This window comes from Oncorhynchus keta, chromosome 4, assembly GCF_023373465.1.
Source record: "Oncorhynchus keta strain PuntledgeMale-10-30-2019 chromosome 4, Oket_V2, whole genome shotgun sequence".
NCBI classification, from domain to species: Eukaryota; Metazoa; Chordata; class Actinopteri; order Salmoniformes; family Salmonidae; genus Oncorhynchus; species Oncorhynchus keta.
In genome coordinates, this window is record NC_068424.1 from 9,760,500 (window position 1) to 9,785,662 (window position 25,163).

Consider the following 25,163-nt stretch of genomic DNA (forward strand, 5'->3'; position numbering starts at 1 on the left):
ATACACACACACCACAACAACTGTAGTACTATATACACACACACCACAACAACTGTAGTACTATATACACCCACACCACAACAACTGTACTACTATATACACCCACACGACAACAACTGTAGTACTATATACACCCACACCAACTGTAGTACTATATACACCCACACCACAACAACTGTAGTACTATATACATCCACACCACAACAACTGTAGTACTATATACACCCACACCACAACAACAGTAGTACTATATACACCCACACCACAACAACTGTAGTACTATATACACACACACCACAACAACTGTAGTACTATATACACCCACACCACAACAACTGTTGTACTATATACACCCACACCACAACAACTGTAGTACTATATACACCCACACCACAACAACTGTAGTACTATATACACACACACCACAACAACTGTAGTACTAGTAGTACTATATACACCCACACCCCAACAACTGTAGTAATATATACACTATAACAACTGTAGTACTATATACACCCACACCACAACAACTGTAGTACTATATACACTATAACAACTGTAGTACTATATACACCACAACAACTGTTGTACTATATACACCCACACCACAACAACTGTAGTACTATATACACCCACACCACAACAACTGTAGTACTATATACACCACAACAACTGTAGTACTATATACACCACAACAACTGTAGTACTATATACACCACAACAACTGTAGTACTATATACACCACAACAACTGTAGTACTATATACACCTACACCACAACAACTGTAGTACTATATACACCATAACAACTGTAGTACTATATACACCCACACCACAACAACTGTAGTACTATATACACTATAACAACTGTAGTACTATATACACCACACCAACTGTAGTACTATATACACCATAACAACTGTAGTACTATATACACCACACCAACTGTAGTACTATATACACTATAACAACTGTAGTACTATATACACCACAACAAATGTAATACAATATACACCACAACAACTGTAGTACTATATACACCACCAGAGTAAAGACTGTTGAGGGGGTGGGGTGGAGGCAGTGTAGAGACTGTTGAGAGGGTGGGGTGGAGACAGAGTAAAGACTGTTGAGGGGGTGGGGTGGAGGCAGAGTAAAGACTGTTGAGGGGGTGGGGTGGAGACAGAGTAAAGACTGTTGAGGGGGTGGGGTGGAGGCAGAGTAAAGACTGTTGAGGGGGTGGGGTGGAGGCAGAGTAAAGACTGTTGAGGGGGTGGGGTGGAGGCAGAGTAAAGACTGTTGAGGGGGTGGGGTGGAGACAGAGTAAAGACTGTTGAGAGGGTGGGGTGGAGGCAGAGTTAAGACTGTTGAGGGGGTGGGGTGGAGGCAGAGTAAAGACTGTTGAGGGGGTGGGGTGGAGACAGAGTTAAGACTGTTGAGGGGTGGGGTGGAGACAGAGTAAAGACTGTTGAGAGGGGGGGGGGGAGACAGAGTTAAGACTGTTGATGGGGTGGGGTGGAGGCAGAGTTAAGACTGTTGAGAGGGTGGGGTGGAGGCAGAGTAAAGACTGTTGAGAGGGTGGGGTGGAGACAGAGTAAAGACTGTTGAGGGGTGGGGTGGAGACAGAGTAAAGACTGTTGAGGGGGTGGGGTGGAGGCAGAGTAAAGACTGTTGAGGGGGTGGGGTGGAGGCAGAGTAAAGACTGTTGAAGGGGTGGGGTGGAGGCAGAGTAAAGACTGTTGAGAGGGTGGGGTGGAGACAGAGTAAAGACTGTTGAGGGGTGGGGTGGAGACAGAGTAAAGACTGTTGAGGGGGTGGGGTGGAGACAGTGTAAAGACTGTTGAGGGGGTGGGGTGGAGGCAGTGTAAAGACTGTTGAGGGGGTGGGGTGGAGGCAGAGTAAAGACTGTTGAGGGGGTGGGGTGGGGTGGGGTGGGGTGACCATAGAGGGAGCAGCCCGTGACCACAGAGTGAAATAAAAACAATAAACATTTGAATCAAAAAATAAATAACAATAACATACATATTAAACAACTGCAAACAGTGATGAACGGTGAGAAGGATTATGAAGAGCTATATTTGTAGATATTCCACAAGGATTTGTGGCTGGAATATTCTGGAGATTTGTATGAAGGAAAATAGTGTCTTCTTGACAGGCAGCAGCCAGACAGTGTTTAAATTATAAATGACTTAACTCAACCAAGCACGATACCAGGAGAAATCACTTAAAGGCTTTAACCATGTGGATTCTGCCCAATTTCCCCGATATTTTACTAATCCCATATCGAAAACAAATGGTGAGTTAGTATAGCTGTTTTCTAATGGTTATATCATTTTGGGGTTTTACTAAAGTCCATTTAGTTGATCCACATACTTAGCTAGTTAGTGAATTAGTTTGTTAGTTCGTTAGTTAGTTAGTTAGTTAGTTAGTTAGTTAGTTAGTTAGTTAGTTTGTTAGTTTGTTAGTTAGTGAGTTAGTGAGTTAGTTCGTTAGTTAGTTAGTTTGTTCGTTAGTTAGTGAATTAGTTAGTTAGTTCGTTAGTTCGTTAGTTCATTAGTTCGTTAGTTCGTTAGTTAGTTGGTGTTTTGTTGATGGTGGTAGAAAACACAATCTCAGGAGCCGCTCCAGAATCAATTGGGTTGAGTTCTGGTGACTTAAGACGGCCATGGCATACTGTTTATATCATATTTATGCTCATCAAACCATTCAGTGACCACTCGTGCCCTGTGGATGGAGGCCGTGTCATCCTATGGGGGCACAACCATGGTAGCCAACATAATGCCTGCTCAGTATATTTATACATGACCCGAAGCATGATGGGATGTTCATTGCTAATTTAGCTCAGGTACCACACCTGGTTGGAAGCACTTGCTTTCAATACACTTTGTATCCCTCACTTACATGTTTCCTTTACTCTGGAAGTAACCTGCAGTATCCACATAATTAACTTCCTGGATGCCTTAGGAGTTCTGAGGACTTCTGAGGCCAGGTGGAGCTTGAGGTCAAAGGTTAGTAGAGTTTCTACACAGGAACCATCTGGGTATTCAGGCTACGGGTTCATATTGATCAGAGAGGCAACACGTACTATTCTGCCTGGAGCCTGACAGACGTTATAAAGTCATGGAGGCAAAGGCAGAAGCAAAAACTATGTCAGTAAGTCCGTCCCTCTGTCTCTTCATCTCTCTCTCTCTCTCTCACACACACACACACACACACACACACACACACACACACACACACACACACACACACACACACACACACACACACACACACACACACACACACACACACACACACACACACACACACACACACACACACACACACACACACACACACACACACACACACACACACACACACTCAAAAAGCATGAAAATGTGTGACCCATATCCTCATCTAGGAAGAAAATGCCAAACATCCTGTCAGTCTGTCAGCCACCTCCCACCCCAGAGGCCACGCTCCCTGCCTTCCTGCTGATGTATAAATAGACGTTATTAAACTAGCGGCAGAACCAGCGCTGTCCCCACATACTAACAACATGGACTGTCCCCACATACTAACAACATGGACTGTCCCCATATACTAACAACATGGACTGTCCCCACATACTAACAACATGGACTGTCCCCACAACAACATGGACTGTCCCCAACAACATGGACTGTCCCCACATACTAACAACATGGACTGTCCCCACATACTAACAACATGGACTGTCCCCACATACTAACAAATGGACTGTCCCCAACATGGACTGTCCCCCTATACTAACAACATGGACTGTCCCCACATACTAACAACATGGACTGTCCCCACATACTAACAACATGGACTGTCCCCACATACTAACAACATGGACTGTCCCCACATACTAACAACATGGACTGTCCCCACATACTAACAACATGGACTGTCCCCACATACTAACAACATGGACTGTCCCCACATACTAACAACATGGACTGTCCCCACATACTTACAACATGGACTGTCCCCACATACTAACAACATGGACTGTCCCCACATACTAACAACATGGACTGTCCCCACATACTAACAACATGGACTGTCCCCACATACTAACAACATGGACTGTCCCCACATACTAACAACATGGACTGTCCCCACATACTAACAACATGGACTGTCCCCACATACTAACAACATGGACTGTCCCCACATACTAACAACATGGACTGTCCCCACATACTAACAACATGGACTGTCCCCACATACTAACAACATGGACTGTCCCCACATACTAACAACATGGACTGTCCCCACATACTAACAACATGGACTGTCCCCACATACTAACAACATGGACTGTCCCCACATACTAACAACATGGACTGTCCCCACATACTAACAACATGGACTGTCCCCACATACTAACAACATGGACTGTCCCCACATACTAACAACATGGACTGTCCCCACATACTAACAACATGGACTGTCCCCACATACTAACAACATGGACTGTCCCCACATACTAACAACATGGACTGTCCCCACATACTAACAACATGGACTGTCCCCACATACTAACAACATGGACTGTCCCCACATACACATACTAACAACATGGACTGTCCCCACATACTAACAACATGGACTGTCCCCACATACTAACAACATGGACTGTCCCCACATACTAACAACATGGACTGTCCCCACATACTAACAACATGGACTGTCCCCACATACTAACAACATGGACTGTCCCCACATACTGGACTGTCCCCAATACTAACAACATGGACTGTCCCCACATACTAACAACATGGACTGTCCCCACATACTAACAACATGGACTGTCCCCACATACTAACAACATGGACTGTCCCCACATACTAACAACATGGACTGTCCCCACTTACAACATGGACTGTCCCCACATACTAACATGGACTGTCCCCACATACTAACAACATGGACTGTCCCCACATACTAACAACATGGACTGTCCCCACATACTAACAACATGGACTGTCCCCACATACTAACAACATGGACTGTCCCCACATACTAACAACATGGACTGTCCCCACATACTAACAACATGGACTGTCCCCACATACTAACAACATGGACTGTCCCCACATACTAACAACATGGACTGTCCCCACATACTAACAACATGGACTGTCCCCACATACTGTCCCCAACAACATGGACTGTCCCCACATACTAACAACATGGACTGTCCCCACATACTAACAACATGGACTGTCCCCACATACTAACAACATGGACTGTCCCCACATACTAACAACATGGACTGTCCCCACATACTAACAACATGGACTGTCCCCACATACTAACAACATGGACTGTCCCCACATACTAACAACATGGACTGTCAACATGGACTGTCCCCACATACTAACAACATGGACTGTCCCCACATACTAACAACATGGACTGTCCCCACATACTAACAACATGGACTGTCCCCACATACTTACAACATGGACTGTCCCCACATACTAACAACATGGACTGTCCCCACATACTTACAACATGGACTGTCCCCACATACTAACAACATGGACTGTCCCCACATACTAACAACATGGACTGTCCCCACATACTAACAACATGGACTGTCCCCACATACTAACAACATGGACTGTCCCCACATACTAACAACATGGACTGTCCCCACATACTAACAACATGGACTGTCCCCACATACTATGGACTGTCCCCACATACTAACAACATGGACTGTCCCCACATACTAACAACATGGACTGTCCCCACATACTAACAACATGGACTGTCCCCACATACTAACAACATGGACTGTCCCCACATACTAACAACATGGACTGTCCCCACATACTAACAACATGGACTGTCCCCACATACTAACTGTCCCCACATACTAACAACATGGACTGTCCCCACATACTAACAACATGGACTGTCCCCACATACTAACAACATGGACTGTCCCCACATACTAACAACATGGACTGTCCCCACATACTAACAACATGGACTGTCCCCACATACTAACAACATGGACTGTCCCCACATACTAACAACATGGACTGTCCCCACATACTAACAACATGGACTGTCCCCACATACTAACAACATGGACTGTCCCCACATACTAACAACATGGACTGTCAACATGGGACTGTCCCCACATACTAACAACATGGACTGTCCCCACATACAACAACATGGACTGTCCCCACATACTAACAACATGGACTGTCCCCACATACTAACAACATGGACTGTCCCCTACAACATGGACTAACAACAACATGGACTGTCCCCACATACTAACAACATGGACTGTCCCCACATACTAACAACATGGACTGTCCCCACATACTAACAACATGGACTGTCCCCACATACTTACAACATGGACTGTCCCCACATACTAACAACATGGACTGTCCCCACATACTAACAACATGGACTGTCCCCACATACTAACAACATGGACTGTCCCCACATACTAACAACATGGACTGTCCCCACATACTAACAACATGGACTGTCCCCACATACTTACAACATGGACTGTCCCCACATACTAACAACATGGACTGTCCCCACATACTAACAACATGGACTGTCCCCACATACTAACAACATGGACTGTCCCCACATACTAACAACATGGACTGTCCCTAACAACATGGACTGTCCCCAACAACATGGACTGTCCCCACATACTAACAACATGGACTGTCCCCCCACACATACTAACAACATGGACTGTCCCCACATACTAACAACATGGACTGTCCCCACATACTAACAACATGGACTGTCCCCACATGGACTAACAACATGGACTGTCCCCACATACTTGGACAACATGGACTGTCCCCACATACTTACAACATGGACTGTTTCCACATACTAACAACATGGACTGTCCCCACATACTAACAACATGGACTATCCTCACATACTAACAACATGGACTGTCCCCACATACTTACAACATGGACTGTCCCCACATACTAACAACATGGACTGTCCCCATACATGGACTGTCCCCACATACTAACAACATGGACTGTCCCCACATACTAACAACATGGACTGTCCCCACATACTAACAACATGGACTGTCCCCACATACTTTCAACATGGACTGTCCCCACATACTAACAACATGGACTGTCCCCACATACTAACAACATGGACAACATGGACTGTCCCCACATACTAAACAACATGGACTGTCCCCACATACTAACAACATGGACTGTCCCCACATACTAAACATGGACAACATGGACTGTCCCCACATACTTACAACATGGACTGTCCCCACATACTAACAACATGGACTGTCCCCACATACTGTCCCCACAACATGGACTGTCCCCACATACTTTCAACATGGACTGTCCCCACATACTTTCAACAACATGGACTGTCCCCACATACTTACAACATGGACTGTCCCCACATACTTACAACATGGACTGTCCCCACATACTAACAACATAGACTGTACCCACATGCTAACAACATGGACTGTCCCCACATACTTTGACTGTCCCCACATACAACAACATGGACTGTCCCCACATACTTACAACATGGACTGTCCCCACATACTAACAACATAGACTGTACCCACATGCTAACAGCATGGACTGTCCCCACATACTAACTACATGACAAAAACAGTCCTACCACAATAAAGAACCAAGGCAAAGGAAGGCTTTTCACCCCATAACAACTAAACCGTTGTAGTGTTTTTGTCTTAATGAGAGGAAACTGAAGCCTTGTCCTATGTGTCAAGATAACTGCTTTCACCATACAGTGTTGCGGTAAATGGTGTCCACATACAGAGGAAGAGCAGCCAACTGTAGCGGCTCAATACCGTTCTCTTCAAGTGATCCAACAGTGGTGGGTTCTCTCATACAGTCGGTGATGGTGTATATTATACTCCTATAACAGTCCACTACAGAGTACACTAAGCTCCTTACATAACCTTGTTGTAGTAGTGTGCACTATTATTCTCAAGGTGTTTCCCATTTGGGCAACAGATAACATGATGATTCCAGCGTGAGAGATGGAACCCCCTCCCCCCAAAGATAAATATGTGAAGGGAGTATGGTATGTACAGTGCTTTAGGAACGTTTTCAGGCTCCAATCAAGTTGTAGAAACATCTCAAGGATGATCAATGGAAACAGGATGCACCGGAGCTCAATTTCCTGTCTCATAGCAACGGGTCTGAATATTTATGGTAATAAGTTATTTATGTTTTGTTTATTCATGAATTAGGAAAAATTTCTAAAAAAAAACTGTTTTTGTTTTGTCATTATGGGGTATTGTGTATAGATTGATGAGGGGGGAAAAAACGATTTAATCGATTTTAGAGTAAGGCTGTAGCCTAAACAAAATGTGGAAAAAGTAATGTGGTCTGAATACTTTCCAAAGGCACTTCACACACACGATGAAACAGCGTAGAAGTCCTGTTTCTTACCTTTCCAAAGTCCCGCACATCAAACAAGTCGAAGGCCTCAAAGAGTTCAGTCTTCTTCATGCCAAATGTCTCACAGCACGCAGCGAGGAACGTCCGGATGTTCCTCAAGCACAGGAACTACAAACGGAATAAAAGGAGACCATGTTTTAGAGTATCAGGTGAGACCTTCGCTTCAGCAAACAAAGGAGAGGAGGGCTGCTCAACAACAATGACAAAATTCATGAGAATGGCTTACCAAGAAAAAAAATAACGAATTTTGAGGTAAAGGCAGTTGGAACGCTCGACGATAAAAGGCAGAGGTTGATTTCTTATTGCTTGTATTGCTCACTTGTCTTATTGCTGACTTTAATCCATTGTACAGGATGCAAACAGGTGACTGAGCCGCTCATGTTTTACTGTTAATTGAATGATAATATAACGTGACGACCATTCAGGCTCTACAGCAACAGTCACACCAAGTAACATTTGTACATTTTATTCAGATTTGCGTCATTGCATAGCTTAAGCTCATAAGAAATGTGTATTTGTTCAAGTCTTGACAGAAATGTAAGCTGATTTGAGAAATACCCATTGATTCAATGTTTTAGAAGCTATCCCACAGTCCTCAGACTGAAATTTCACTATTATTACTTCTCAACGCTGGACCTGAACCGTTTGGTCCTGAACCGTTTGGTCCTGAACCGTTTGGTCCTGAACCGTTTGGTCCTGAACCCTTTGGTCATGAACCCTTTGGTCATGAACCGTTTGGTCCTGAACCCTTTGGTCATGAACCCTTTGGTCCTGAACCGTTTGGTCCTGAACCGTTTGGTCATGAACCGTTTTGTCCTGAACCGTTTGGTCATGAACCGTTTGGTCCTGAACCGTTTGGTCATGAACCGTTTGGTCATGAACCCTTTGGTCATGAACCGTTTGGTCCTGAACCCTTTGGTCATGAACCGTTTGGTCATGAACCGTTTGGTCCTGAACCGTTTGGTCATGAACCGTTTGGTCCTGAACCGTTTGGTCATGAACCGTTTGGTCCTGAACCGTTTGGTCATGAACCGTTTGGTCCTGAACCGTTTGGTCCTGAACCGTTTGGTCCTGAACCGTTTGCCACAAACTGTTTACATTGAACTACGTTCAAGAGCCAGAAGAGGTTCACATCTGGTTTACACTTCAACTTGGCTGCCACTCAAAACATTCTCATTCTCTTAGACAATACACATACTGCCATTGTTGTATATGCCAAAATCACAGTCACGTATAAACAGTCAAAGACCAGAAACTCTTTGTTGAGTTTGAAAATGGACGGAGCTATTGTCTGTCCAAAACTGCAGGCTGACATCCTGACAGAATCCTGACATAATCAAATAAGTAAAGACTCCCATCAAAACCTTTCTGCCTTGTGCGCATCCCACATGTGGGGTAATTAACCTAATGAAGATCAATAGACAGGCAGGGTCTCTTCCAACCCACATCAATCTCACAGCCACACATAAACAGAGTCAGCAGCCTCAAACCCTGCCATGAAAAGTTGGCTGAATAAATGTTTTTCGAAAAACTAAAAAAAGCTGACACGAATCACGACGGACGCTATCTACGTCTTAGGATTTTGAAAAGCTGGGAGAAGTGTCCACCACACTCAGTATAATCTAAACCTTTTTGATCAGAGTGCCGTGTCTGGGACAGATACAAACGAGGAGGCCCGTTTAAACATAATTGTCTGACATAAAACATGGTTGACACACAGTGGGTTAGCTACTCAGTGGGTTAGCTACTCAGTGGGTTAGCTACTCAGTGGGTTAGCTACTCAGTGGGTTAGCTACTCAGTGGGTTAACTACTCAGTGGGTTAGCTACTCAGTGGGTTGACTACTCAGTGGGTTAGCTACTCAGTGGGTTAGCTACTCAGTGGGTTGACTACTCAGTGGGTTGACTACTCAGTGGGTTAGCTACTCAGTGGGTTAGCTACTCAGTGGGATAGCTACTCAGTGGGTTAGCTACTCAGTGGTTACTCTGTGATAAACCTTGGATGAAAGAGAGGATATTGTCCTCATTGACTGATTTATAGGAGGATGCTGATGGCACACCTCTGTCGTTACTAAAATATTCCCAACCAGGTCTGAACTGAAATGCTCCCTCATCAGTAACAAGACATTCTCGTCTGACCCCTCATGTCTCAGCCTCCAGTATTTATGCTGCAGTAGTTTATGTGTCGGGGAGATAGGGTCAGTTTGTTATATCTGGAGTACTTCTCCTGTCTTACCCGGTGTCCTGTGTGAATATAAGTATGCTCTCTCTAATTCTCTCTTTCTCTCTTTCTTTCTCTCTCTCGGAGGACCTGAGCCACAGGACCATGCCTCTGGACTACCTGGCATGATGACTCCTTGCTGTCCCCAGTCCACCCAGTCGTGCTGCTGCTCCAGTTTCAACTGTTCTGCCTGCCGCTATGGAACCTTGACCTGTTGACTGGACATGCTACCTGTCCCAGACCTGCTGATTTCAACTCTCTAGAGACAGCAGGAGTGGTCGAGATACTCTTAATGATCGGCTATGAAAAGCCAACTGACATTTACTCCTGAGGTGCTGACCTGTTGCACCCTCGACAACTACTGTGATTATTATTATTTGACCATGCTGGTCATTTATGAACATTTGAACATCTTGGCCATGTTCTGTTATAATCTCCACCCGGCACAGCCAGAAGAGGACTGGCCACACCTTGTTGCCTGGTTCCTCTCTAGGTTTCTTCCTAGGTTTTGGCCTTTCTAGGGAGTTTTTCCTAGCCACCGCGCTTCTACACCTGCATTGCTTGCTGTTTGGGGTTTTAGGCTGGGTTTCTGTACAGCACTTTGAGATATCAGCTGATGTACGAAGGGCTATATAAATACATTTGATTTGATTCGATTAATGTCTGAGGAAAGTAGATCGCAAGAAGCTGTTTTCTCTGCAGGTTTTGAATATTGCAAGGTAATTGACATCATGAAGTGTTCATATTTCAAGTATAATGGCCAAATTATGGATTTAAGTCACTCGACATTGGATATCCTCAACGACCAATCGACATAGTAGAGCCTTCAGCTGCTGTAGGAACATTATAATCTGTGGTGTCCTGTTAAGGTATATGCTGATGGAGATGTTCTCCAACACAAGACTTCATCACAACAGGCTGTTACAATGACATCAACAGGCTGTTACAATGACATCAACAGGCTGTTACAATGACATCAACAGGCTGTTACAATGACATCAACAGGCTGTTACAATGACATCAACAGGCTGTTACAATGACATCAACAGGCTGTTACAATGACATCAACAGGCTGTTACAATGACATCAACAGGCTGTTACAATGACATCAACAGGCTGTTACAATGACATCAACAGGCTGTTACAATGACACCAACAGGCTGTTACAATGACATCAACAGGCTGTTACAATGACACCAACAGGCTGTTACAATGACATCAACAGGCTGTTACAATGACATCAACAGGCTGTTACAATGACACCAACAGGCTGTTACAATGACATCAACAGGCTGTTACAATGACATCAACAGGCTGTTACAATGACATCAACAGGCTGTTACAATGACATCAACAGGCTGTTACAATGACATCAACAGGCTGTTACAATGACACCAACAGGCTGTTACAATGACATCAACAGGCTGTTACAATGACACCAACAGGCTGTTACAATGACATCAACAGGCTGTTACAATGACATCAACAGGCTGTTACAATGACACCAACAGGCTGTTACAATGACATCAACAGGCTGTTACAATGACACCAACAGGCTGTTACAATGACTTCAACAGGCTGTTACAATGACATCAACAGGCTGTTACAATGACATCAACAGGCTGTTAAAATGACATCAACAGGCTGTTACAATGACATCAACAGGCTGTTACAATGACATCAACAGTCTGTTACAATGACATCAACAGGCTGTTAAAAAATCAGTCCTCACAAACACTCTGTAATCAGCAGGACTTTAACAAGTAAACAGGCTCTAAACAGCTCTTTTTTGAAACCCTTCAGAGAGGGGGATACCGAGTCAGTTTTAATTCCCTTCAGAGAGGGGGATACCTAGTCAGTTTTACAACCTTCAGAGAGGGGGATACCTAGTCAGTTTTACACCCTTCAGAGAGGGGGATACCTAGTCAGTTTTACACCCTTCAGAGAGGGGGATACCTAGTCAGTTTTACATCCGTGAGAGGGGGATACCTAGTCAGTTTTATACCCTTCGGAGAGGGGGATACCTAGTCAGTTTTACACCCTTCAGAGAGGGGGATACATAGTCAGTTTTACACCCTTCAGAGAGGGGGATACCTAGTCAGTTTTACACCCTTCAGAGAGGGGGATACCTAGTCAGTTTTACACCCTTCAGAGAGGGGGATACCTAGTCAGTTTTACATCCTTCAGAGAGGGGGATACCTAGTCAGTTTTACATCCTTCAGAGAGGGGGATACCTAGTCAGTTTTACACCCTTCAGAGAGGGGGATACCTAGTCAGTTTTACACCCTTCAGAGAGGGGGATACCTAGTCAGTTTTACACCCTTCAGAGAGGGGGATACCTAGTCAGTTTTACACCCTTCAGAGAGGGGGATACCTAGTCAGTTTTACACCCTTCAGAGAGGGGGATACCTAGTCAGTTTTACACCCTTCAGAAAGGGGGACAGTTTTACCTTCAGAGAGGGGGATACCTAGTCAGTTTTACACCCTTCAGAGAGGGGATACCTAGTCAGTTTTACACCCTTCAGAGATGGGGATACCTAGTCAGTTTTACACCCTTCAGAGAGGGGGATACCTAGTCAGTTTTACACCCTTCAGAGAGGGGGATACCTAGTCAGTTTTACACCCTTCAGAGAGGGGGATACCTAGTCAGTTTTACACCCTTCAAAGAGGGGGATACCTAGTCAGTTTTACACCCTTCAGAGAGGGGGATACCTAGTCAGTTTTACACCCTTCAGAGAGGGGGATACCTAGTCAGTTTTACATCCTTCAGAGAGGGGGATACCTAGTCAGTTTTACACCCTTCAGAGAGGGGGATACCTAGTCAGTTTTACACCCTTCAGAGAGGGGGATACCTAGTCAGTTTTACACCCTTCAGAGAGGGGGATACCTAGTCAGTTTTACACCCTTCAGAAAGGGGGATACATAGTCAGTTTTACACCCTTCAGAGAGGGGGATACCTAGTCAGTTTTACACCCTTCAGAGAGGGGGATACCTAGTCAGTTTTACACCCTTCAGAGAGGGGGATACCTAGTCAGTTTTACACCCTTCAGAGAGGGGGATACCTAGTCAGTTTTACACCCTTCAAAGAGGGGGATACCTAGTCAGTTTTACACCCTTCAGAGAGGGGGATACCTAGTCAGTTTTACACGCTTCAGAGAGGGGGATACCTAGTCAGTTTTACATCCTTCAGAGAGGGGGATACCTAGTCAGTTTTACACCCTTCAGAGAGGGGGATACCTAGTCAGTTTTAAACCCTTCAGAGAGGGGGATACCTAGTCAGTTTTACACCCTTCAGAGAGGGGGATACCTAGTCAGTTTTACACGCTTCAGAGAGGGGGATACCTAGTCAGTTTTACATCCTTCAGAGAGGGGGATACCTAGTCAGTTTTAAACCCTTCAGAGAGGGGGATACCTAGTCAGTTGTACACCCTTCAGAGAGGGGGATACCTAGTCAGTTTTACACCCTTCAGAGAGGGGGATACCTAGTCAGTTTTACAACGGAATTGGGTCTTTCGTATTTAACCCAACCCCTCTGAATCAGACAGGCGTGGGAGGGGGGGGGGCTGCCTTAACCAATGTAGTTGCTGGGGATTAACTGCTTTGCTCAAGACCTAAACTGCAAATTTTCCAGCCTGGGGTTTCGAACCAACAACATTTGGGGTTGGTTGCTCACTTTTTTTTTGTCATTTAGTTTTGACTTAACAAGCAGGATTTCACAGGAGAAGACGTTCTCTCTCTCATTTTTAAAACAGTGCAGCCGAGTCTGTGTGATGCTATAACTCCACTAACAACACAAGTACATGCAGCCAATGATGAATGGAGCTGAGTCTGTGTGATGCTATAACTCCACAAGTACATGCAGCCAATGATTAATGGAGCTGAGTCTGTGTGATGCTATAACTCCACTAACAACAAGTACATGCAGCCAATGATGAATGGAGCTGAGTCTGTGTGATGCTATAACTCCACTAACAACACAAGTACATGCAGCCAATGATGAATGGAGCTGAGTCTGTGTTACAGACTCAGCTGTAACACAGACTCGGCTGTGAGGACATCTTTCTTTATTCATAACATCTCGTCACATATTTAGCTATACTCTGTAACTGTGGCACGGAATCAGAGCTGTCTGTGAAGACGGCGATGGGAACAAACATCAAAAATGAAATTCTGCTCCACCCAAATCGGATTTAGGCATTACAGACGAGTTCACAAGAAAGGTCTTGGACTAGAAAACCCCAGATAAGTCTGACAGAGAGACAGGTAGAGAGGCAGAGAGGCAGACAGAGAGGCAGAGAGACAGGCAGAGAGGCATGCAGAGAGACAGAGAGACAGAGAGACAGACAGACAGACAGACAGACAGACAGACAGACAGACAGACAGACAGACAGACAGACAGACAGACAGACAGACAGACAGACAGACAGAGAGACAGAGAGACAGACAGACAGACAGACATTACAGACTGAAACCCATTAACTCTGTACCACTGGGCTCAATGGGCTGAAACCCACTAACTCTGTACCACTGGGCTCAATGGGCTGACACCCATTAACTCTGTACCACTGGGCTCAATGGGCTGACACCCACTAACTCTGTACCACTGGGCTCAATGAGCTGAAACCCACTAACTCTGTACCACTGGGCTCAATGGGCTGAAACCCACTAACTCTGTACCACTGGGCTCAATGGGCTGAAACCCACTAACTCTGTACCACTGGGCTCAATGGGCTGAAACCCACTAACTCTGTACCACTGGGCTCAATGGGCTGACACCCACTAACTCTGTACCACTGGGCTCAATGGGCTGAAACCCACTAACTCTGTACCACTGGGCTCAATGGGCTGAAACCCACTAACTCTGTACCACTGGGCTCAATGGGCTGAAACCCATTAACTCTGTACCACTGGGCTCAATGGGCTGAAACCCACTAACTCTGTACCACTGGGCTCAATGGGCTGAAACCCAATAACTCTGTACCACTGGGCTCAATGGGCTGAAACCCACTAACTCTGTACCACTGGGCTCAATGGGCTGAAACCCAATAACTCTGTACCACTGGGCTCAATGGGCTGAAACCCACTAACTCTGTACCACTGGGCTCAATGGGCTGAAACCCAATAACTCTGTACCACTGGGCTCAATGGGCTGAAACCCAATAACTCTGTACCACTGGGCTCAATGGGCTGAAACCCACTAACTCTGTACCACTGGGCTCAATGGGCTGAAACCCAATAACTCTGTACCACTGGGGTGAAGCAGGCTGGGTGCAGGGAGTCAAGAAGGGAACGGTTCTAAGGGCCTCCCAGGTGGCACAGTATTCTAGGGCACTGCATCTCAGAGACTCTGGGTTCGCGCCCAGGCTCTGTCGCAGCCGGCCGCGACTGGGAGGTCCGTGGGGCGACGCACAATTGGCCTAGCGTCGTCCGGGTTAGGGAGGGTTTGGACGGTAGTGATATCCTTGTCTCATCGCGCACCAGTGACTCCTGTGACGGGCCAGGCGCAGTGTGAGCTAAGCAAGGTCGCCAGATGCACAGTGTTTCCTCCGATACATTGGTGCGGCTGGCTTCCGGGTTGGATGCGCGCTGTGTTATGAAGCAGTGCGGCTTGGTTGGGTTGTGTTTTGGGGGACGTCTCTCCCGATGCCGTACGGGAGTTGTAGCGATGAGACAAGATAGTAACTACTAATGATTGGATACTACGAAATTGGGGAGAAAAAGGGGGTAAAATTCCCCCAAAAAATAAAAAAATAAAAATAAAAAAAGGAGCATTAGGAGCTCTCAGCCCCACTAGGGCTCATCTACACTACTGACTGGTGTGTGTAGACTCACACATGGCTGTTTTCTGCATTAGGAGTTCTCAGCCCCACTAGGGCTCATCTACACTACTGACTGGTGTGTGTAGACTCACACATGGCTGTTTTCTGCATTAGGAGCTCTCAGCCCCACTAGGGCTCATCTACACTACTGACTGGTGTGTGTGGACTCACACATGGCTGTTTTCTGCATTAGGAGCTCTCAGCCCCACTAGGGCTCATCTACACATTACTGACTGGCTCATCTATGTGGTGTAGACTCACACATGGCTGTTTTCTGCATTAGGAGCTCTCAGCCCCACTAGGGCTCATCTACACTACTGACTGGTGTGTGTAGACTCACACATGGCTGTTTTCTGCATTAGGAGCTCAGCCCCACTAGGGCTCATCTACACTACTGACTGGTGTGTGTAGACTCACACATGGCTGTTTTCTGCATTAGGAGCTCTCAGCCCCACTAGGGCTCATCTACACTACTGACTGGTGTGTGTAGACTCACACATGGCTGTTTTCTGCATTAGGAGCTCTCAGCCCCACTAGGGCTCATCTACACTACTGACTGGTGTGTGTAGACTCACACATGGCTGTTTTCTGCATTAGGAGCTCTCAGCCCCACTAGGGCTCATCTACACTACTGACTGGTGTGTGTAGACTCACACATGGCTGTTTTCTGCATTAGGAGCTCTCAGCCCCACTAGGGCTCATCTACACTACTGACTGGTGTGTGTAGACTCACACATGGCTGTTTTCTGCATTAGGAGCTCTCAGCCCCACTAGGGCTCATCTACACTACTGACTGGTGTGTGTAGACTCACACATGGCTGTTTTCTGCATTAGGAGCTCTCAGCCCCACTAGGGCTCATCTACACTACTGACTGGTGTGTGTAGACTCACACATGGCTGTTTTCTGCATTAGGAGCTCTCAGCCCCACTAGGGCTCATCTACACTACTGACTGGTGTGTGTAGACTCACACATGGCTGTTTTCTGCATTAGGAGCTCTCAGCCCTACACTACTGAGGGCTCATCTACACTACTGACTGGACTGGTGTGTAGACTCACACATGGCTGTTTTCTGCATTAGGAGCTCTCAGCCCCACTAGGGCTCATCTACACTACTGACTGGTGTGTGTAGACTCACACATGGCTGTTTTCTGCATTAGGAGTTCTCAGCCCCACTAGGGCTCATCTACACTACTGACTGGTGTGTGTAGACTCACACATGGCTGTTTTCTGCATTAGGAGCTCTCAGCCCCACTAGGCTCATCTACACTACTGACTGGTGTGTGTAGACTCACACATGGCTGTTTTCTGCATTAGGAGCTCTCAGCCCCACTAGGGCTCATCTACACTACTGACTGGTGTGTGTAGACTCACACATGGCTGTTTTCTGCATTAGGAGCTCTCAGCCCCACTAGGGCTCATCTACACTACTGACTGGTGTGTGTAGACTCACACATGGCTGTTTTCTGCATTAGGAGCTCTCAGCCCCACTAGGGCTCATCTACACTACTGACTGGTGTGTGTAGACTCACACATGGCTGTTTTCTGCATTAGGAGCTCTCAGCCCCACTAGGGCTCATCTACACTACTGACTGGTGTGTGTAGACTCACACATGGCTGTTTTCTGCATTAGGAGCTCTCAGCCCCACTAGGGCTCATCTACACTACTGACTGGTGTGTGTAGACTCACACATGGCTGTTTTCTGCATTAGGAGCTCTCAGCCCCACTAGGGCTCATCTACACTACTGACTGGTGTGTGTAGACTCACACATGGCTGTTTTCTGCATTAGGAGCTCTCAGCCCCACTAGGGCTCATCTACACTACTGACTGGTGTGTGTAGACTCACACATGGCTGTTTTCTGCATTAGGAGCTCTCAGCCCCACTAGGGCTCATCTACACTACTGACTGGTGTGTGTAGACTCACACATGGCTGTTTTCTGCATTAGGAGCTCTCAGCCCCACTAGGGCTCATCTACACTACTGACTGGTGTGTGTAGACTCACACATGGCTGTTTTCTGCATTAGGAGCTCTCAGCCCCACTAGGGCTCATCTACACTACTGACTGGTGTGTGTAGACTCACACATGGCTGTTTTCTGCATTAGGAGCTCTCAGCCCCACTAGGGCTCATCTACACTACTGACTGGTGTGTGTAGACTCACACATGGCTGTTTTCTGCATTAGGAGCTCTCAGCCCCACTAGGGCTCATCTACACTACTGACTGGTGTGTGTAGACTCACACATGGCTGTTTTCTGCATTAGGAGCTCTCAGCCCCACTAGGGCTCATCTACACTACTGACTGGTGTGTGTAGACTCACACATGGCTGTTTTCTGCATTAGGAGCTCTCAGCCCCACTAGGGCTCATCTACACTACTGACTGGTGTGTGTAGACTCACACATGGCTGTTTTCTGCATTAGGAGCTCTCAGCCCCACTAGGGCTCATCTACACTACTGACTGGTGTGTGTAGACTCACACATGGCTGTTTTCTGCATTAGGAGCTCTCAGCCCCACTAGGGCTCATCTACACTACTGACTGGTGTGTGTAGACTCACACATGGCTGTTTTCTGCATTAGGAGCTCTCAGCCCCACTACTGGGCTCATCTACACTACTGACTGGTGTGTGTAGACTCACACATGGCTGTTTTCTGCATTAGGAGCTCTCAGCCCCACTAGGGCTCATCTACACTACTGACTGGTGTGTGTCGACTCACACATGGCTGTTTTCTGCATTAGGAGCTCTCAGCCCCACTAGGGCTCATCTACACTACTGACTGGTGTGTGTAGACTCACACATGGCTGTTTTCTGCATTAGGAGCTCTCAGCCCCACTAGGGCTCATCTACACTACTGACTGGTGTGTGTAGACTCACACATGGCTGTTTTCTGCATTAGGAGCTCTCAGCCCCACTAGGGCTCATCTACACTACTGACTGGTGTGTGTAGACTCACACATGGCTGTTTTCTGCATTAGGAGCTCTCAGCCCCACTAGGGCTCATCTACACTACTGACTGGTGTGTGTAGACTCACACATGGCTGTTTTCTGCATTAGGAGCTCTCAGCCCCACTAGGGCTCATCTACACTACTGACTGGTGTGTGTAGACTCACACATGGCTGTTTTCTGCATTAGGAGCTCTCAGCCCCACTAGGGCTCATCTACACTACTGACTGGTGTGTGTAGACTCACACATGGCTGTTTTCTGCATTAGGAGCTCTCAGCCCCACTAGGGCTCATCTACACTACTGACTGGTGTGTGTAGACTCACACATGGCTGTTTTCTGCATTAGGAGCTCTCAGCCCCACTAGGGCTCATCTACACTACTGACTGGTGTGTGTCACTCACACATGGCTGTTTTCTGCATTAGGAGCTCTCAGCCCCACTAGGGCTCATCTACACTACTGACTGGTGTGTGTGTAGACTCACACATGGCTGTTTTCTGCATTAGGAGCTCTCAGCCCCACTAGGGCTCATCTACACTACTGACTGGTGTGTGTAGACTCACACATGGCTGTTTTCTGCATTAGAGTTCTGACTGGTGTGTGTAGACTCACACATGGCTTTTTCTGCATTAGGAGAGCTCTCAGCCCCACATGGCTGTTTTCTGCATTAGGCTCTCAGCTCCCACTCTCATCTACACTACTGACTGGTGTGTGTAGACTCACACATGGCTGTTTTCTGCATTAGGAGCTCTCAGCCCCACTAGGGCTCATCTACACTACTGACTGGTGTGTGTAGACTCACACATGGCTGTTTTCTGCATTAGACTGAGCTCTCAGCCCCACTAGGGCTCATCTACACTACTGACTGGTGTGTGTAGACTCACACATGGCTGTTTTCTGCATTAGGAGCTCTCAGCCCCACTAGGGCTCATCTACACTACTGACTGGTGTGTGTAGACTCACACATGGCTGTTTTCTGCATTAGGAGCTCTCAGCCCCACTAGGGCTCATCTACACTACTGACTGGTGTGTGTAGACTCACACATGGCTGTTTTCTGCATTAGGAGCTCTCAGCCCCACTAGGGCTCATCTACACTACTGACTGGTGTGTGTAGACTCACACATGGCTGTTTTCTGCATTAGGAGCTCTCAGCCCCACTAGGGCTCATCTACACTACTGACTGGTGTGTGTAGACTCATACATGGCTGTTTTCTGCATTAGGAGCTCTCAGCCCCACTAGGGCTCATCTACACTACTGACTGGTGTGTGTAGACTCACACATGGCTGTTTTCTGCATTAGGAGCTCTCAGCCCCACTAGGGCTCATCTACACTACTGACTGGTGTGTGTCGACTCACACATGGCTGTTTTCTGCATTAGGAGCTCTCAGCCCCACTAGGGCTCATCTACACTACTGACTGGTGTGTGTAGACTCACACATGGCTGTTTTCTGCATTAGGAGCTCTCAGCCCCACTAGGGCTCATCTACACTACTGACTGGTGTGTGTAGACTCACACATGGCTGTTTTCTGCATTAGGAGTTCTCAGCCCCACTAGGGCTCATCTACACTACTGACTGGTGTGTGTAGACTCACACATGGCTGTTTTCTGCATTAGGAGCTCTCAGCCCCACTAGGGCTCATCTACACTACTGACTGGTGTGTGTAGACTCACACATGGCTGTTTTCTGCATTAGGAGCTCTGAGCCCCACTAGGGCTCATCTACACTACTGACTGGTGTGTGTGGACTCACACATCTCTTGTTATGGAATGACGATTCCACTTACTGTATCAGCGGAGCATGGAACCATGGCCTTGTGTTAGTGTGTGAGCATGTGTGCTTGTGTGTGTGTGTGTGTGTGTGTGTGTGTGCGTGTGTGTGCGTGCGTGCGTGCGTGTGTGTGTGCGTGCGTGCGTGTGCGTGTGCGTGCGTGCGTGCGTGCGTGCGTGCGTGCGTGCGTGTGTATGACTGTGTGTGTGTGTGTGTGTGTGTGTGTGTGTGTGTGTGTGTACACCTGCGGAGTAGGGAGGGGAGGACCAGGGAGGACTAAGGGTAGAGAGAATTATGACCACAGACTGTAGTCTATAATGGTGTAGCATTTCATATCTGCAGCACCATGCAGAAACCATCTGCAGAAATAAGACAAAGAGTGTCACCATCCCTTTTCAAGTCATGTGTTATTGCTCTGTTCAGTTGGTTGAGATGGAGTGTGCTTGGCCTCCATTATATGGATCCTATTTCTTTCTGCTTATGTATTTCGTACAGTACAGTGAGTGGGTCTTTTAAAACCCCAGTGTGTAGTGTAGCCTAGCCTAGCCTAGCCTAGCCTAGCCTAGCCTAGCCTAGCAGCTAATTACATCCCACTCTGTTTGGTTCTATATCTCCACAAGTCAACCTGAGTTAGACTCAACTCATCTCTTATTGGTTAATGCGTGTCAGTTAACAGACAGTAAGATGGCCGACTCTGTCCCAGAGGAAGCAGAGGACTGCTGTCCAGGGTTAGTGTTGGAGACCTGATAGACCTCTTCTCTTTCTGTCCGTCCATCAAGTCAATCTGATACGCATACAGTACAGACAAGCCAGCCCAGCCAACAGGAGGAGAGAGCATCTGAATTTAACTATATACTGTAGTGCACTACTTTTCTCTAGAGCCATACAGGCCTTGGTCCAAAATAGTGTACTATGTAAGGAACAGGGTGCCATTTGAGACACATACTCTGTGTGCTACTAGTCTGGGATTGAAACTGAAATGCTCCGTTTCACCACTGTATCAGGTTGTATTCACGGCTGGCGTGCAACTGCTCGAAGCGTCCCAACATAGACGAGAGAGATACAACACTGATTTAACTGTAGCGATGAATGACACAACCTCTGCATGCTCTCTCTCTCTCTCTCTCTGACGCACCTCCGGTGTCTTCTGGGTCCCTCTTGAGATTTGTGTGTCCGGCGCGAAGAAATGGCGTCGTGTGAAACACTATAGGAGGAAGACAGCAGGCCACAGACCACGGGAATGTAAAGCCTATAACAGCAGGCCACAGACCATGAGAATGTAAAGGCTATAACAGCAGGCCACAGACCATGAGAATGTAAAGGCTATAACAGCAGGCCACAGACCATGAGAATGTAGAGCCTATAACAGCAGGCCACAGACCATGGGAATGTAAAGCCTATAACAGCAGGCCACAGACCATGAGAATGTAAAGGCTATAACAGCAGGCCACAGACCATGGGAATGTAAAGGCTATAACAGCAGGCCACAGACCATGGGAATGTAAAGGCTATAACAGCAGGCCACAGACCATGGGAATGTAAAGGCTATAACAGCAGGCCACAGACCATGGGAATGTAGAGCCTATAACAGCAGGCCACAGACCATGGGAATGTAAAGGCTATAACAGCAGGCCACAGACCATGAGAATGTAAAGGCTATAACAGCAGGCCACAGACCATGGGAATGTAAAGACTATAACAGGAGGCCACAGACCATGGGAATGTAAAGGCTATAACAGCAGGCCACAGACCATGGGAATGTAAAGGCTATAACAGCAGGCCACAGACCATGAGAATGTAAAGGCTATAACAGCAGGCCACAGACCATGAGAATGTAAAGGCTATAACAGCAGGCCACAGACCATGGGAATGTAAAGGCTATAACAGCAGGCCACAGACCATGAGAATGTAAAGCCTATAACAGCAGGCCACAGACCATGGGAATGTAAAGGCTATAACAGCAGGCCACAGACCATGAGAATGTAAAGGCTATAACAGCAGGCCACAGACCATGGGAATGTAAAGCCTATAACAGCAGGCCACAGACCATGGGAATGTAAAGGCTATAACAGCAGGCCACAGACCATGAGAATGTAAAGGCTATAACAGCAGGCCACAGACCATGGGAATGTAAAGCCTATAACAGCAGGCCACAGACCATGGGAATGTAAAGGCTATAACAGCAGGCCACAGACCATGGGAATGTAAAGGCTATAACAGCAGGCCACAGACCATGGGAATGTAAAGGCTATAACAGCAGGCCACAGACCATGGGAATGTAAAGGCTATAACAGCAGGCCACAGACCATGAGAATGTAAAGCCTATAACAGCAGGCCACAGACCATGAGAATGTAAAGGCTATAACAGCAGGCCACAGACCATGGGAATGTAAAGGCCTATAACAGCAGGCCACAGACCATGAGAATGTAAAGGCTATAACAGCAGGCCACAGACCATGAGAATGTAAAGACTATAACAGCAGGCCACAGACCATGGGAATGTAAAGGCTATAACAGCAGGCCACAGACCATGGGAATGTAAAGGCTATAACAGCAGGCCACAGACCATGGGAATGTAAAGCCTATAACAGCAGGCCACAGACCATGAGAATGTAAAGGCTATAACAGCAGGCCACAGACCATGAGAATGTAAAGCCTATAACAGCAGGCCACAGACCATGGGAATGTAAAGGCTATAACAGCAGGCCACAGACCATGGGAATGTAAAGCCTATAACAGCAGGCCACAGACCATGGGAATGTAAAGCCTATAACAGCAGGCCACAGACCATGGGAATGTAAAGGCTATAACAGCAGGCCACAGACCATGAGAATGTAAAGCCTATAACAGCAGGCCACAGACCATGAGAATGTAAAGGCTATAACAGCAGGCCACAGACCATGGGAATGTAAAGGCTATAACAGCAGGCCACAGACCATGGGAATGTAAAGGCTATAACAGCAGGCCACAGACCATGAGAATGTAAAGGCTATAACAGCAGGCCACAGACCATGGGAATGTAAAGGCTATAACAGCAGGCCACAGACCATGGGAATGTAAAGGCTATAACTTCTTCCACAGACCATGAGAATGTAAGAGGACTATAACAGCAGGCCACAATTTTCCATGGTAATTTTTAATACTATCAACACATGAACAAACTAACAAAACAAAAAAATGTGAAAACTCAAATTACAGTCCTATCTGGCCACAGAGACAGGAAACAATCACCCACAAACATACAGTGAAACCCAGGCCACCTAAGTATGATTCTCAATCAGAGACAACTAATGACACCTGCCTCTGATTGAGAACCATACTAGGACCATGAATGTAAAAAACATATAAAAACAAACAGGCCACAGACCCCTGACCATACTAACTAAACACAAAAACAGAAAATAAAGGTCAGAACACAGACCCCCAAAGGTGGGACTCCGGCCGCAAAACCTACCTAAGGGGAGGGTCTGGGTGGGCGTCTGTCAGCAGTTCTGCCACAGACCATGGGAATGTCTTTGTCCGCTTATAACAGAACCAGGCCTCCATCTCCACTATCTTACTTCCCACCAGGAACATGATGCCGAAGGACTATAACATGATCCAGGACACCAGCACCATGGTGGCTTCATTGAAAGCGTTGAAGAAGCGTATAAGCTCCTCCCCCTCTTCTCCCAGCTTCCTCAGTGCCACACCGACACCATGGCAATGAAACCAGGCCCAAGATGTTCATACCATCTGGTTCTGTGCCCACAGAACCATGGCAACCCCTCTCAATGACCCCACTGGACAGAGGGGCTATAACAGAGGGGCAGGCCTGGACAGAGGGCAGGGCTGGCGCCTCTGGGCTGAGGGGCTCTATCTGGGCAGCAGGCCACAGGGGCTCCGGCAGCCGCCGGACAGGCGGGAATGCTCCG

The 25,163-nt window shown here is 46.9% G+C and overlaps 1 protein-coding gene across 3 annotated transcripts in view; it reads right to left on the reverse strand.

Annotated features, from left to right (window-relative positions):
• LOC118372903 (guanine nucleotide exchange factor VAV3-like) overlaps positions 1 to 25,163 on the reverse strand; it is a 257,830-nt gene that overhangs the window by 206,033 nt on the left and 26,634 nt on the right. For all 3 annotated transcript variants that reach the window (XM_052499406.1, XM_052499404.1, XM_052499407.1), the window contains exon 2: positions 8,486 to 8,602. In XM_052499406.1, coding sequence (XP_052355366.1) covers positions 8,486 to 8,602 — 117 coding nt within the window. The remainder of the gene's footprint in view (positions 1 to 8,485; positions 8,603 to 25,163) is intronic.